The 18,046-nt window shown below is 40.6% G+C and overlaps 1 protein-coding gene across 1 annotated transcript in view; it reads left to right on the plus strand.

The window, feature by feature from the left end:
- CLNK (cytokine dependent hematopoietic cell linker) overlaps positions 1–18,046 on the plus strand; it is a 128,580-nt gene that overhangs the window by 94,889 nt on the left and 15,645 nt on the right. The window contains exons 14-15 of the mRNA XM_049885312.1: positions 11,756–11,889; positions 14,624–14,701. Coding sequence (XP_049741269.1) covers positions 11,756–11,889; positions 14,624–14,701 — 212 coding nt within the window. The remainder of the gene's footprint in view (positions 1–11,755; positions 11,890–14,623; positions 14,702–18,046) is intronic.

Here is an 18,046-nt window from a genome sequence, read left to right on the forward strand (position 1 = left end):
TTCACAGTGTCACTATGAGTCGAAACTGACTCAACAGCACCTAATAACAACAACAGTGAAAAGTTAGAGTGTCTTGTAGATCTCAAACTTGAGGTTCTCATCTGCCTATTTGGCAGTCTGAAAGACAGTGTCCCTTTAACTTATGAGGTCTGACCTAGCTCCAGGTGGCTAGGGTCAGAGGTGAGGGAAGGTCAAGAGCCCTGAGCTTACAGCTGACATCTTGAAGTAGCAGAGAAAAAGCTCGAAACTAGTCAGCAGGTTAGGAGTGAGGGGGTCACATGGACTCCCAAGCTTGCAACTGGCATCTCCTTATTGGCAGTCTGAAGGACAATGTCCTTTTAACTTGTGAAATCTCACCAAGCTCTGGGTAGATAGGGTCAGAGAAAGGAGTGCCACACGAGCAGCTGGTTTCAGAACTGAACAAAAAAGTGGAAAGAGATTATTTGATATCTTACAGTGGATTTAAAATGTATACATCAGCACAGTGATCAAACACAGTTTTCTACAATGAACATTTTGATACATGTAATTACCAATAGTAAATATTCTTAGGCTCATATTAAAAGCCATAATCCTTGGAACCATTAAAACATAGAACTTTCTGCTCCTGGGGGGCCAAGATGGCTCACTAGGTAGAAGCTACCTCGGATCGCTCTTGCAACAAAGACTCAGAAAAACAAGTGAATGGATCACATACATGACAATCTATGAACCCTAACCATCAAACACAGATCTAAAGAGTTGACCTGAGTGACAGAGACTGAGAATGAACAGCCAAGGGGAAGCAGTGACTGTTTTTGAAGCCTGGAGCCAGCGTCCCAGTCAGGAAACCTTGGCGCCAGGCTTTGGACTGGACGCAGGGGAGCCGAGCATGGCATCCTGAGACGGTGCAAACACGGGACGCAGCCCTAGCCCCCAGAAGTGACCTCGGGGGAAGCCCAGCCAGTGCACACAGGCAGCGCAGCGATGCGGCTGACAGGAAGAGAAGTCACCGGGAGGCAGCGACTGGTTTTGGAGCCGGTAATGCGGCGTCTCAGCCGGGGAACCTTGGCGCTGGGCTTTGGACTGGGAGCGGAGGAACTGACCATGGCTTCTGAGACAGCACAAGCACGGGACGAGGGCCTGACCCTTGGGGGCAATCTCTACCCAGCCAGCGCACACAATCGACGTGCCCCTCAGGAATATCAGATAAAACAGTCATCCCAAGCAAGATAAGTAACTTTGTCTATATTCTGGGGTTCTACCTCTCCTATTTATCTGAACCCTCCCCTCCCCTTCCCAGGCGGCTTCATTAACATTGGAATTTCCTGAGCCAAAGAGTGAAGTGCACTGTGGTTTTTCTTTCTTTCTTTTTTTTTTTTTTTTTGGTCTTTTCCTAACCCATTCTCCTGGCCTGAGAGAAGCAGCTACAAAAAACCCAGGGACCAAAAATCCTTCCCTAATTGGACTAAAAACACAGAACCAGCTCCAGCCAAGCATATGTGATCCACAGTCTCGGGCTTTCATCCCTACAGGGAACAAGGTGGCTATTGTAATGCAAAGGCATTTCTGGTAGGGATCTGACTATAATTGTTTTAGCGGATTACTAGAAAGACAAGTTTCCCAGGTCTGATATCTCTGCATATTCAACAGAGCAATCACTGACCCACAACAGGGAACTGAGGGCTGAAGCTCCCCCCAGACCATCCAGCCTCCTGCCTTAGGGGTCTAAGGAGGGTGACACCTACCAATCTGTAGAGGTACTTGCATTGAGGGCCTAAGGCACAGCTGCAGAGCCCACCCACCAAAGTGCCTTAGGAATAGAGACACACCTACCTCACTGGCACTTGGGGGAAGCCTGTCAGCATCCTGCCCCCCCTGGAGTGTGAAACCCTGGTGTTGCTAGAATCTGGTGCACACAACTATCACCACTACTTCTCTAGGTGGATAGGTGACAGTCTGCACCACACACTTGATGACCCAAAATCAGATTCTACTCAAGAATAGTGAATGGACTCTTAGGCTTATATATCTGGCAACAGCCCAAACCAGCTGGTAATAGGACATAAGTGATTCAAGGGCTACAACAATAAAGACAGCACAATCTAGTAGCCCATCCACGTATATTGAAAGAAAACAAAACAAGATAAGACTCAGTGAGCAAATATAGAATAAATCACTACAATATCTTAGAGATGGCTCGGAGACAGCAGTCGATATCAAACCACATAAAGAAGCAGGCCATGACTGCTTCTACAACTCCTCAAACTAAAGAATCAAAATCTTTCCCAAATGAAGATACAATTCTGGAATTGCCAGATGCAGAATATAAAAAATTAATTTACAGAATGCTTCAAGACATCAGGGATGACCTCAGAAATGAAATAAGGCAATCTACAGAAAAAGCCAAGGAACACGCTGATAAAGCAGTTGAAGAACTCAAAAAGATTATTCAAGAATATAGTGGAAAAATTAATAAGTTGCAAGAATCCATAGATAGCATTCAGAAATCCAAAAGATTAACAATAAAATTACAGAATTAGACAATGCAATAGGAAGTCAGAGGAGCAGACTCGAGCAATTGGAATGCAGAGTGGGAGATCTGGAGGACCACGGAATTGACACTGATATAGCTGAAAAAAAAAATCAGATAAAAGAATTTCAAAAAATGGAGAAACCCTAAGAATGATGTGGGACTCTATCAAGAAGAATAACTTGCATGTGATTGGAGTCCCAGAACAGGGAGTGACAACAGAAAACACAGAGAGAATAGTTGAAGATCTGTTGGCAGAAAACTTCCCTGACATCATGAAAGACGAAAGGATACCTATCCAAGATGTTCTTCGAATCCCATTTAAGATTGATCCAAAAAGAAAATCACCACAACATATTATCATCAAACTTGCCAAAACCAAAGATAAAGAGAAAATTTTAAAAGCAGCCAGGGATAAAAGAAAGGTCTCCTACAAAGGAGAATCAATAAGAATAAGTTCAGACTACTCAGCAGAAACCATGCAGTCAAGAAGGCAATGGGATGACATATAGAGAGCACTGAAGGAGAAAAACTGCCAGCCAAGGATCATATACCTAGCAAAACTCTCTCTAAAATATGAAGGCGAAATAAAAATATTTACAGATAAACACAAGCTTAAAGAATTTGCAAAAACCAAACCAAAGCTACAAGAAATACTAAAGGAAATTGTTTGGTCAGAAAACCAATATCAGATACCAGCACAACGCAAGGTCACAGAACAGAACATACTGATATCAACTCAAATAGGGAAATCACAAAAACAAATTAAGATTAATTTTAAAAAGAAAAAAACACTCAAAACAGGGAATCATTGAAGTCAGTATGTAAAAGATGACAATAATCAAAAAGAGGGACTAAATACAGGTGGCATAGAACTGCCATATGGAGAGGGATACAAGGCGATACAGGACAATACAAGTTACAAGTTAGGTTTTCACTTAGAAAAATAGGGGTAAATATTAAAAAAAAAAACATATTAAGGTAACCACAAAGAGGTATAACAACTCCATAACTCAAAATAAAAACCAAGAAAAACATAACGACTCAGCAAACATAAAGTCAAATACTATGAAAATGAGGAACACACAATTTACAAAGAAAAAAGTCTCAGCACAAAAAAGTAAGTGGAAAAATGAAATTGTCAAGACACACATAAAAAGGCATCAAAATGACAGCACTAAACACATACTAATCTATAATTACGCTGAATGTAAATGGACTAAATGCACCAATAAAGAGACAGAGAGTCTCAGACTGGATAAAGAAACACGATCCGTCTATATGCTGCCTACAAGAATCACACCTTAGACTTAGAGACACAAACAAACTAAAACTCAAAGGATGGAAAAAAATATATCAAGCAAACAATAAGCAAAAAAGAGCAGGAGTAGCAATATAAATTTCTGACAAAATAGACTTAAAAGTTAAATCCACCACAGAGGATAAAGAAGGACACTACATAATGATTAAAGGGACAATTGACCAGGAAGATATAACCATATTAAATATTTATGCACCCAATGACAGGGCTGCAATATACATAAAACAAACTTTAACAGAACTGAAAAGTGAGATAGACACCTCCACAATTATAGTAGGAGACTTCAACACACCGCTTTCGGACAAAGACAGGACTTCCAGTAAGAAGCTCAACAGAGACACGGAAGACCTAATAGCTACAATCAACCAACTTGACCTCATAGATTTATACAGAACACTCCACCCAACTGCTGCAAAGTATACTTTTTTTTTCTAGTGCAAATGGAACATTCTCTAGGATAGACCACATATTAGGTCATAAAACAAACCTCTGCAGAATCCAAAACATCGAAATATTACAAAGCATCTTCTCAGACCATAAGGCCATAAAAGTGGAAATCAATAATAGAAAAATTAGGGAAAAGAAATCAAATACTTGGAAACTGAACAATACCCTATTGAAAAAAGACTGGGTTATAGAAGACATTAAGGAGGGAATAAAGAAATTCATAGAATGCAACGAGAATGAAAACACTTCCTATCAAAACCTCTGGGACACAGCAAAAGCAGTGCTCAGAGGTCAATTTATATCGATAAATGCACACATACAAAAAGAAGAAAGAGCCAAAATCAAAGAACTGTCCCTACAACTTGAACAAATAGAAAGGGAGCAACAAAAGAATCCATCAGGCACCAGAAGAAAACAAATAATAAAAATTAGAGCTGACCTAAATGAATTAGAGAACAGAAAAACAATTGCAAGAATTAACAAAGCCAAAAGCTGGTTCTTTGAAAAAATTAACAAAATTGATAAACCATTGGCTAGACTGACTAAAGAAATACAGGAAAGGAAACAAATAACCCAAATATGAAATGAGATGGGCCACATCACAACAGACCCAACTGAAATTAAAAAAATCATATCATTATTACGAAAAATTGTACTCTAACAAATTTGCAAACCTAGAAGAAATGGATGAATTCCTAGAAAAACACTACCTACCTAAACTAACACAATCAGAAGTAGAACAACTAAATAGACCCACAACAAAAAAAGAGATTGAAACGGTAATCAAAAAACTCCCAACAAAAAAAAAGCCCTGGCCCGGACGGCTTTACTACAGAGTTCTACCAAACTTTTAGAGAAGAGTTAACACCACTACTACTACAGGTATTTCAAAGCATAGAAAATGACGGAATACTACCTAACTCATTCTATGAAGCCACCATATCCCTGGTACCAAAACCAGGTAAAGACATCACAAAAAAAGAAAATTACGGACCTATATCCCTCATGAACATAGATGAAAAAGCCTCAACAAAATTCTAGCCAGTAGAATTCAACAACATATCAAAAAAATAATCCACCACGACCAAGTGGGATTTATACCAGGTAAGCGAGGCTGGTTTAATATGAGAAAAACCATTAATGTAATCCACCATATAAATAAAACAAAAGACAAAAACCATACGATCTTATCAATTGATGCAGAAAAGGCATTTGACAAAGTCCAACACCCATTTATGATAAAAACTCTCAGCAAAATAAGAATTGAAGGAAAATTCCTCAACATAATAAAGGGCATCTATACAAAGCCAACAGCCAACATCACTCTAAATGGAGAGAGCCTAAAAGCATTTCCCTTGAGAACTGGAACCAGACAAGGATGCCCTTTATCACCGCTCTTATTCAACATCGTACTTGAAGTCCTAGCCAGGGCAATTAGGCTAGACGAAGAAATAAAGGGTATCCAGATTGGCAAGGAGGAAGTAAAGCTATCACTATTTGCAGATGACATGATCTCATACACAGAAAACCCTAAGGAATCCTCCAGAAAACTATTGGAACTAATAGAAGAGCTTGGCAGAGTCTCAGGTTATAAGATAAACATACAAAAATCACTTGGATTCCTCTACATCAACAAAAAGAACATCGAAGAGGAAATCACCAAATCAATACCATTCACAGTAGCCCCCAAGAAGATAAAATACTTAGGAATAAATCTTACCAAAGATGTAAAAGACCTATACAAAGAAAACTACAAAGTACTACTGCAAGAAACTAAAAAGGACCTACTTAAGTGGAAAAACATACCTTGCTCATGCATAGGAAGACTTAACATAGTAAAAATGTCTATTCTACCAAAAGCCATCTATACATACAATGCACTTCCGATCCAAATTCCAATGACATTTTTTAATGTGATGGAGAAACAAGTCGCCAACTTCATATGGAAGGGAAAGAAGCCTCGGATAAGTAAAGCATTACTGAAAAAGAAGAAGAAAGTGGGAGGCCTCACTCTACCTGATTTCAGAACATATTATACAGCCACAGTAGTCAAAACAGCCTGGTACTGGTACAACAGGCACATAGACCAATGGAACAGAATTGAGAACCCAGATATAAATCCAACCACATATGAGCAGCTGATATTTGACAAAGGCCCAGTGCCAGTTAATTGGGGAAAAGATAGTCTTTGTAACAAACGGTGCTGGCATAACTGGATATCCATTTGCAAAAAAATGAAACAGGACCCATACCTCACACCATGCACAAAAACTAACTCCAAGTGGATCAAAGACCTAAACATAAAGACTAAAACGATAAAGATCATGGAAGAAAAAATAGGGACAACGTTAGGAGCCCTAATACAAGGCATAAACAGAATACAAAACATTACCAAAAATGATGAAGAGAAACCAGATAACTGGGAGCTCCTAAAAATCAAACACTTATGCTCATCTAAAGACTTTACCAAAACAGTAAAAAGACCACCCTACAGACTGGGAAAGAATTTTCAGCTATGACATCTCCAACCAGCACCTGATCTCTAAAATCTATATGGTTCTGTCAAAACTCAACCACAAAAAGACAAACAACCCAATCAAGAAGTGGGCAAAGGATATGAACACACACTTCACTAAAGAAGATATTCAGGCAGCTAACAGATACATGAGAAAATGCTCTCGATCATAAGCCATTAGAGAAATGCAAATTAAAACCACGATGAGTTTCCATCTCACTCCAACAAGGCTGGCATTAATCCAAAAAACACGAAATAATAAATGTTGGAGAGGCTGCAGAGAGATGGGAACTCTTATACACTGCTGGTGGGAATGTAAAATGGTACAACCACTTTGGAAATCTATTTGGCGTTATCTTAAACAGTTAGAAATAGAACTACCATACAACCCAGAAATCCCACTCCTCGGAATATACCCTAGAGATATACGAGCCTTCACACAAACAGATATATGCACACCCATGTTTATTGCAGTTCTGTTTACAATAGCAAAAAGCTGGAAGCAACCAAGGTGTCCATCAACGGATGAATAGTTAAATAAATTGTGGTATATTCACACAATGGAATACTACACATCGATAAAGAACAGTGACGAATCTGTGAAACATTTCATAACATGGAGGAACCTGGAAGGCATTATGCTGAGCGAAATTAGTCAGAGGCAAAAGGACAAATATTGTATAAGACTGCTATTATAAGATTTTGAGAAATAGTATAAACTGAGAAGAACACATACTTATGTAGTTACGAGGGGGGGAGGGAGGGAAGGTGGGAGAGGGTTTTTTACTGATTAATTAGTAGATAAGAACTGCTTTAGGTGAAGGGAAGGACAATACTCAATACACGGAAGGTCAGCTCAACTGGACTGGACTGGACCAAAAGCAAAGAAGTTTCTGGGATAAACTGAATACTTCAAAGGTCAGTGGAGCAAGGGCGGGGGTTTGGGGACTATGGCTTAAGGGACTTCTAAGTCAATTGGCAAAATAATACTATTATGAAAACATTCTGCATCCCACTTTGAAATGTGGCGTCTGGGGTCTTAAATGCTAACAAGAGGCCATCTAAGATGCATCAGTTGGTCTCAACCCACCTGGATCAAAGGAGAATGAAGAACACCAAGGTCACACGATAACTATGAGCCCAAGAGACAGAAAGGGCCACATGAACTAGAGACTTAACATCATCCCGAGACCAGAAGAACTAGATGGTGCCTGGCTACAACCGATGACTGCCCTGGCAGGGAGCACAACAGAGAACCCCTGAGGGAGCAGGAGATCAATGGGATGCAGACCCCAAATTCTCACAAAAAGACCATACTTAATAGTCTGACTGAGACTAGAGGAATCCCGGCGGTCATGGTCCCCAAACCTTCTGTTGGCCCACGACAGGAACCATTCCCGAAGACAACCCAGCAGACATGAAAGGGACTGGACAGTGGGTAGGAGAGACATGCTGATGAAGAGTGAGCTAATGATACCAGGTGGACACTTGAAACTGTTGGCATCTCCTGTCTGGAGGGGGGATGGGAGGATAGAGAGAGTTGGAAGCTGGCAAAATTATCACAAAAGGAGAGACTGGAAGGGCTGACGCATTAGGGGGAGAGCAAGTGGGAGAACGGAGTAAGGTGTATATAAACTTATATGTGACAGTCTGACTTGATTTTTAAACGTTCACTTGAAGCTCAATAAAAGTTAATTAAAAAAAAAAAAATCAAACACCCATGCTCATCTAAAGACTTCACCAAAACAGTAAAAAGACCACCTACAGATTGGGAAAGAATTTTCAGCTATGACATCTCCGACCAGCGCCTGATCTCTAAAATCTATATGGTTCTGTCAAAACTCAACCACAAAAAGACAAACAACCCAATCAAGAAGTGGGTAAAGGATATGAACACACACTTCACTAAAGAAGATATTCAAGCAGCTAACAGATACATGGAAAATGCTCTCGATCATTAGCCATTAGAGAAATGCAAATTAAAACTACGATGAGATTCCATCTCACTCCAACAAGGCTGGCATTAATCCAAAAAACACAAAATAATAAATGTTGGAGAGGCTGCAGAGAGATGGGAACTCTTATACACTGCTGGTGGGAATGTAAAATGGTACAATCACTTTGGAAATCTATCTGGCATTTTCTTAAACAGTTAGAAATAGAACTACCATACAACCCAGAAATCCCACTCCTCGGAATATACCCTAGAGAAATAAGAGCCTTCACACAAACAGATATATGCACGCCCATGTTTATTGCAGCACCGTTTACAATAGCAAAAAGCGGGAAGCAGCCAACGTGTCCATCAACAGATGAATGGTTAAATAAATTGTGGTATATTCACACAATGGAATACTACACATCGATAAAGAACAGTAACAAATCTGTGAAACATTTCATAACATGGAGGAACCTGGAAGGCATTATGCTGAGCGAAATTAGTCAGAGGCAAAAGGACAAATATTGTATAAGACCACTATTATAAGATCTTGAGAAATAGTATAAACTGAGAAGAACACACTTATGTGGTTACGAGGCGGGGAGGGAGGGTGGGAGAGGGTTATTTACTGATTAGTTAGTAGATAAGAACTACTTTAAGTGAAGGGAAGGACAATACTCAATACACAGAAGGTCAGCTCAACTGGACTGGACTGGACCAAAAGCAAAGAAGTTTCCGGGATAAACTGAATACTTCAAAGGTCAGTGGAGCAAGGTCGGGGGTTTGGGGACTATGGCTTAAGGGGACTTCTAAGTCAATTGGCAAAATAATTCTATTATGAAAACATTCTGCATCCCACTTTGAAATGTGGCGTCTGGGGTCTTAAATGCTAACAAGAGGCCATCTAAGATGCATCAATTGGTCTCAACCCACCTGGATCAAAGGAGAATGAAGAATACCAAGGTCACACGACAACTATGAGCCCAAGAGACAGAAAGGGCCACATGAACCAGAGACTTACATCACCCTGAGACCAGAAGAACCAGACGGTGCCCAGCCACAACCGATGACTGCCCTGACAGGGAGCACAACAGAGAACCCCTGAGGGAGCAGGAGATCATTGGGATGCAGACCCCAAATTCTCACAAAAAGAACAGACTTAATGGTCTGACTGAGACTAGAGGAGTCCCGGCGGTCATGGTCCCCAAACCTTCTGTTGGCACAGGACAGGAACCATTCCCGAAGACAACTCATCAGACATGGAAGGGACTGGACGATGGATTGGAGAGAGATGCTGACGAAGAGTGAGCTACTTGTATCAGGTGGACACTTGAGACTGTGTTGGCATCTCCTGTCTGGAGGGGAGATGGGAAGGTAGAGAGGGTTAGAAACTGGCAAAATTGTCACGAAAGGAGAGACTGGAAGGAGGGAGTGGGCTGACACATTAGGGGGAGAGTAAGTGGGAGTATGGAGTAAGGTGTATATAAGCTTATATGTGACAGACTGACTTGATTTGTAAATGTTCACTTAAAGCTCAATAAAAATTATTAAAAAAAAAATAGAACTTTCAATATCTCAGGAAGAGTTCTTCTTCGTAAACTTTGTTTTTGTTGATAGTTACTAGAGAGTTAGTTCCAACTCATAGCATCCTTATGTGTAACAGAAGGAAATGTTGCCCAGTCCTGTGCTATCCTCACCATAGTTGGTGTGTTTGAGCCCATTGTTGCAGCCACTGTGTCAATCCATCTCGTTAAGGGTCTTCCTCTTTTTCGCTGACCCTCTATTTTACCAAGTGCAACGTCCTTCTCCAGTTATTGGTCCTTCTGGTGATGTGTACAAAATAAGTGAGATGAAGTCTCATCATCTTTGCTTCTAAGGAGCATTCTGACTGTACTTCTTCTAAAACACATACATTCATTCTTCTGTCAGCGCACAGTATGTTTGATGTTCTGTACCAACACTACGATTCAGATGTGCCAGCTCTGCTGTCTTCATTGTTTCACTGTCCAGCTTTCACAGGCATATGAGGTGACTGAAAAGACCATGGCTTGGGTCAGGTGCATCTTAGTCATCAGAGTGACATCTTTGCTTTTTTAGATTTTCAAGAGGTCTTTTGCAGCAGATTTGCCCAATGCAGTATATCATTTGATTTCTTGACTGCTTCCATGGGCACTGATTATTGATCCAAATAGAATGAAATTGTTGACAATTTTGGTGTTTCTCCACTTACCATGATGTTGTTTATTGGCCCAGCTTTGAGGATTTCTGTTTTATTTACATCGAGTGTGATCCACACTAAAGGCTGTAGTCTTTAACCTTCATCAGTAAGTGCTACAAGCTGTCTTCATTTTTGGCAAGCAAGGTTGTGTCATCTGCATGTCACAGGTTGTTAATGAGTCTCTCTCCAATCCTGATGCCGAGTTCTTCTGCATATAATCTGGCTTTGTTTCTTTTTAATGAAAATATCTGCCAAATACCCAAGTATGAACAACAATTATCTATCATTCTTGCAGGTTAAAAAAGTAATGTTCCGTTTAAAAAAAAATTCCTTCAAATTAAAAATTAAAAAAAAGTGTTTCTTGAGTTCAGAGCTAGTTTGCCATGTTTAAGAAACTGAAGAGAGTTCATTACGGCCAGAGTAGAGTGGACAACAGGAGGAGCTACGAAGTTGGAGAGACAGATCGTGCAAGGCCTATTGACAGAAGTAAAATGTTTGGGTTTTCTTTTAAGTCTAAATAAAACCACAGAAGGATTTTTACCAGGAAGAGTAGCAAAGTCACAAATCAATTTTTAAAGGATTCCTCTGAGGCTCTATGGAAAGAGAGCGGAAGGTGTAGGAACTGAGCGAAGAGACCAATACAGAGGTGACTGCAGTCACTTGAGTAAGAAGTGATGGTGACAGAGACCAAGACAGTCGCCATGGAGATGGGAAGGCATGGATGGGTTAGAGCACTGTGTTGGCGGGAGACATGCCGAGACACTAATGAAATCATATTTAAATGTGAATTTGTTTTTTCCCAGTTCATAAAGGAAGCCTGAAGTCCTGTTCTCCTCAGCAACGCCAGTCTCCAGTCAGTCACAGTTCTCGTGAGGAGAAGCTACCTGATAAAAACACAAGTGGGAGAAAGCCTTTCCCCACACAGTCTGATGAAAAGGTAAGACAGACATTTCTCTGCCCAGTCTTTCTAGATGTACTTGCATCGAAGTAGAGTTTATTGAACAATGTCTACAATGAAATTATGATGATTGGCATTAATTGTTTTTTCTGGCTTCGTGTGTTCTGGTTCCATTGTATTTGGTTTTTGCCCAATACCATCAGCTCTTTTATCGGATTCTTTACCTTGCATGTTACTAGATTCTCCAAGTATTTTTTCAGTAATCCAAACAAACAGAGATACTTAAACACGTGTTTTATATTTACTGGCTGTTCAGTAATCCGTTGGGGATAAACTAGGTTTTACATACTTGCAATTCTTTTTCTAACAAGCGATGGTCATATTGCATACTCTTTTCATTTGAACAATCCAACAACCAATTACTGAGCACCTACTATGTGCCAGACCGTGAGCTAGAGGCTATGGCCCCTATCCCAGGGGTGTTTAAGGAGGGGAGAAATGCAAGCAGATAATACATGTGTTCTTGTCTGCCTTTCATCTATGTCCTGTTCTCTTTCTCAAACACGCTCAAGCCCTACTATCTGCTCTTCCTGAACTCTTGCGCCCATATGGTGGTTAAAACTTTCTTTGTGGCTTGTATCCCGTTCCCTCTATCACTACCTGTTTAAAGTCTTTCCCTATAAAGTATTGAAGGCTATGCTTCTTCTGTGGCTCCATCCCCTCTCCTGTTACTGCTGCTGAGTTCATGAGAGCTTTTGAGCAGAAGCACAGTGTATGGGACATCTGGGGTCAATTCCTCAGAATTCCTACAGTATCTTAAAGGTCTTGTGTTATATTATTTATATTTATTTATTTCAACCTCAATTCTAAAAGGAGTCCCATGCTCTGAAATTAGACTTGGGAGATTCTTTTACCATATTTCTTTTAATGCCCCTTATTATATGCCTGGCTTCTTTTTCCTCTGCCATCTTCTTCAGAAGTACTGGGACTCTTGGGTTTGAACTAGATGTCTATTCAAAATCATGCCCCCTCTCAGAGCCTGAGAGAGGCTTGAACTAGATCAGGATTTCCCTGATTTCAGTTATTTGAATACATCTTTATGATTTGTGGCATATTTGCATACTATAATAATATTTACTTCATATGCTTTAAGTTGACTCATTTTAGATATATTTAAATAGAAACTTTATATTAATTTATATATTTTGTGTTTTCTATATTTTCTATATCGACTTTGTATAAATTTATATATATAAATTTTATATATTAACTTTATATTACTACAAATAAAAAACCAGTATTATATACCATAGATAGAAATTTTAAAAATAATTGCAGTGCAAACACAACGAGAGTATTAAATTTGTAGCAGGATCCTGTTACCTGCTAAAGGCTCTCAGCCTAAGGATTGCTGTAGCAAACCTATATAACAGAGTAGAACTGCCCCATAGGATTTCCAGGGAGCAGCTAGTGGATTCAAACTACCGACCTTTTGGTTAGCAGTCGACCTCTTAACCACCTTGCCACCAGGGCTCCTCTTCTGTTAAAGGGAGAGATTAGAAATGTCCAAGAGATAGAAGGACGTACTAGCTCCAAAATGAAACATTCTTCTGAATTATGCAGAGGGACAGAAAGAGAATTGAAAGGGAGATGGGTGGTCCCCCAGGTGATTTAGAGTTATTCAGTGCTGTGTTGAAGCCGTGCCTAAACTCACCAGCCATCCCTCACGACCACACTTGGAGAAGCACAAGACTATAAAATCTCTAGGAGTTTTCCAACTTGAGCAAATAAAAGCAGAGCCTGTGAAATGCACCAGGACCTGGCCCCCACCAAGCCCCTGTGAGGGAGTTGTAGATCCATAGCACATCTCACTGACGGCCCTTCTCCCTGTTTTCATGGGGTGGGTGAGCAAAGGAAATCCACTTAAAATAAATAAGGCAGCATAAATATGGGCTGAGAGCCAGACAGGCTAGAACTCAAATCCCACGTCCGCCACATGTAACTTTAGGTAAGCACACAAGGATCCTCCCAGTCCACACCTGTCTCTCCCTCCCTGATGTTTGATGACTAGGGCAGCACAGGCTTCATAAGCTTTGGCAGGTGCAGCTTCAGAAAGCACTGATAGATTGATAGCTTATCATCCGTTCTGAGAGTAGTGGCCAAGAGCCCTTTCTCAATTGATAGGATGAGATGTCTAGTTACTTCCAATGACAGACAGACTCAGTTAGGTGATCCAGTCAATTTCATAATCCCCAAGCTCTGGTTACTTTTCTAACAAATCAGTCTTAGAAGAAATACAAGAGTGCTCCTTAGATGCGAGGATAGCAAGACTTCAGCCGGCTTATTGTGGACATGCCATCAGGAAAGACCAATCACTAGAAAAGGACGTCATGGTGGTTGGTAAAGTAGAGGGTCTGTGAAAATGAGAGAAACCCTCAATGAGACAGATCGACAGAATTCAAAACAATGAACTCAAACATACCAATGATCATGAAGATGGTGCAAGATCAGTCAACATTTCATTTTGTTATATGTAAGGTCACTATGAGTCAGAGCCGACTCGATGGCAACTAACAGCTGCTTCTTCTGTGTCCATCTTCCCCAAGCATCTGTGGGCTTTTCCAGGTTCAGGGACTAGATTTGATTCACTGCACATCTACTGTAAATTAAATTGTAATTGGACTGGTGAAATAAAAGTAAATGTTGAATGGATGGGTGGATGAATTAGTACTTCCCTTTGACCTAAAATATTCATATTGAACCTGGACTGCAGGATGTCCAACACCACGACTGGTACATTGGAGAATACAGTCGCCAGGCAGTAGAAGAGGCGTTAAAAAAGGAGAACAAGGTAACTCCCTCTCTGGGCCCATTGTCCTTCTTTCTGTTGTCATCTTATGACTGTCACCCCATAGGTCACAGACTGTCATGAGCACTGTGTTTTGATGTAAAGGTTTCTTTATCACCCTGTATTTCTCAATGCTAGGGAGGTTATAATTCAAAAGGGAATTTACTATGTAAAGTTTCAGATTTGAGGCTTGGTTGTGCCACTTATCACTGTGATACTTTCTCAAGCTCCTAAATATCTTTAAATGTAAACCCAAAATCAAAACCAACACCATGGAGTCAACTCCAACTCATGGCCACCCCATGTGTTACAGAGTAGAACTGTTCCATAGGGTTTTCTTGGCTATAATTTTTACAGAAGCAGATGGCCAAGCCTTTCTTCCATGATGCCACTAGGTGGGTTCAAACTACCAATCTTTAGGTTAAAAGTTGAGCACAAACTGTTTGCATCACCCAGGGACCTATATCTTTAATTATAGGTTTCTTTTACTTGTAAAAATGGAGACAGTAAAATCGACCCTCAGGAGCTTTTTTGAGATCAAATATGGAGACCTGGGTATACATGGACGTCACCATCATTGTGTCTTCCTCTGCCTTCTTCTAGTTTCATCTCCTTCCTAAAGGTGCCCAAGTTACAGTGGGGTCTTCACATCCCACTTTCTGCAAGGAAGGTGTAGGAATTGTGAACACTATAACAGTCAGGATAAGATAGGTTAGGCTGTAGTAACAAACAACCCCAACATCTCAGTCATTAGCAAAACAAAACTTTGTTTCTTGATTATATCCATGTTCCCGGCAGGTTTGCAATGGGAAACCCAGGCTGCTGGAGGCCCCATCTCAACATGTGCTTCCACCAGTCACATACTGGCTCGCAACACATCCTTTTGAAGTAACATACATCACCTTTGCTCACATTTCATTAGCCAAATAAGTCACATGGACAGCCTAACTTCAAAGGGCTTGAGGAAGTACAAACCTACATGGTGACCAAAAGGAGGGGAGAACTGGAATAGGTGTGATTAGGTCAAGTGTCTTAGTTTCTTGGTGCTTCTGAAACAGAAATACTACAAGTGGGAGGCTTTAAAGGACAGAAATTTATTTCCTCACAGTTCAGGAGGCTAAGAGTCCAAATTCAGGGCATGGTTCTGTGGGGGAGGGAGGATCCTTCCTTGTCTACTCCACCTTCTAGTAGCCGGCAACCCTTGGCGTTCCTGGGCTTGTAGGTGCATCCTCAGAGTGTTGTCTTCTCCCTGTGTGTGTCTCAGTGTCTATTCTGCTCTTTCTACAACTCCATTTTCTAAATGAGGAAACTGAGGCTAAGCCAAGGTCCAAGTCTCACAATGGAGATAGTGGCAGAACTGGTAGTCAAGACTGAGCTCTTTCCTCAAAATCACAGCTGCTTCCAGTAGGTGGGGAGTCATGGGTGGGCTCTTTTGCTGACTCCTCCCCTCAGGGACCCTCCCCTCCTCACCACAGTCCTCCCCTGGAGCCCCACCATGGTTTATCTCTGCCATGGCAGCATGTCAAGAGCAGTGGTGCTGGACTTGCAGGGGCCAGACCTCCAACCACAGCTCCTTTCTTAGCTAATCAGCACCAAGTGAGCCACTGCACTCGCTGACCCTGTTTCCCATTGGGAAAGCTGCTCTTAGAAGCCCTGCTTCCAGAAGTGGATGTGCAGTTGTGGTAGAAAAGCAACATGTATGTCACCGAATGTCCTCAATGAATGCTCCCTTTCCTCTCCTTCTTGCCTCTGCCTCTTCCCAAAAAACACTGAGAAAATAAAATCTCAGCTGAATGACTTAACATTTTCCTTTTCTGTTTGTCTCTATTAGTTTTGTCAAAATATGTTTCCCATTCATGAAAGAACTTTATTTAAATTGTTACACTGCCCAGATTGATTTGACAAATTCATTGCAAAGTTTAAGATGATAAACAGAAAAACCAGTCATGAATCTTGATGTCCTCTCCCCTTCTGATCTTTGGCAATGTTCTGTGCTTGACTCTGATTATGGCTGAGGGTTCTAGACAGAAGACGTTCCAGAAAATCCATCAATCCCAGTTTACGTACTCATAGTCTGTATAGCTAAAGAGCAAGAATTTGGCTTCCAGAAAATTCCTCAGTCCCACTTTATATACTTGGAGGCTGGTATATCTAAAGAGCAAGAACTTGGGTTCCTCGCAACAGAGAGTCCCTGACAGAACAGAAGAAAAGTGGGGTGCAGAATTCAAATTCTAGTAAAAAGAGCAGACTTCCTGGTCTGACTGAGACTGAAGGAACCGCAGAAGACATGGCCCCTGGACTATCTATTAAACCAAAACTAAAACCACTCCCAAAGCCAACTCTTCAGACAAAGATTAGACTGGACTATAAGACATAAAATGATACTCGTGAAGAATGTGCTTCTTAGCTCAAGTAAATACATGAGACTAAATGGGCAGCTCCTGACCAGAGGTGAGATGAGAAGGCAGAAAGGGACAGGGGTTAGTTGAATGGACACAGGAAATTCGGGGTGGGAAGGAGGACTGTGCTGACAGATTATAGGGATGGCAACTAGGTTCACATAACAATATGTGTTTGATATTTTTGTATGAGAAACTACCTTGAGCTATAAACTTTCACTTAAAGCACAATAAAAAAAAAAAAAAGGAACCTGGGTTCCAGAAAATTCTTCAGTCCCACTTTATATACTTGGAGTCTGGTGTATCTAAAGAGCAAGAATTTAGGATCGACTTCTAGGTTATTCCATTTACTAGCTGTGAAGCTTAAGGAGATTCACTTAAGCTGTTGGTTATCTAATTCCCTCATCTATAAAATGGAGGTAAAATACCTTCCTCAAAGTTTACGTTAACTATCAAATGAGATAATGTATGCAAAGCACTTGAAACCTTGAAAATAATTCTCAAAAACCTTAGCTGCCAGCATCATCATATATCACTATAGTTATTGTTATTACCATTATTATATAAATTATATGTTACTATCAAGCCTTTATAGATCATTTATAACCACATATACAACAATCTATACAATAACAGTTACAAATTTTTCAGTATTTTTCATCATAAAAGTGACAATGTCACCATAAAAGGAAGCCTTGCAGGTGTGTTTATGTTCAGGAAGATTGTTCTATTTCTTAGACTTTACAATCAGGCTTTTATCCTGAACTATTCCTTGGAGTAGAGCCTCTGGGTGGTGCAAACAGACAACATGTACAGCTGCCAACCAAAAGGTCGGAAGTTTGAGTCTACCCATAGGTGCCTCACAAGAAAGGCCTGGCGATCTGTTTCTGAAAAATCAGCCATTGAAGACCCTATGGAGCACAGTTTTACTTAGACACACACTGAGTCA

The sequence above is a fragment of the Elephas maximus genome, chromosome 5 (genome assembly GCF_024166365.1).
Source record: "Elephas maximus indicus isolate mEleMax1 chromosome 5, mEleMax1 primary haplotype, whole genome shotgun sequence".
Lineage (NCBI taxonomy): Eukaryota > Metazoa > Chordata > Mammalia > Proboscidea > Elephantidae > Elephas > Elephas maximus.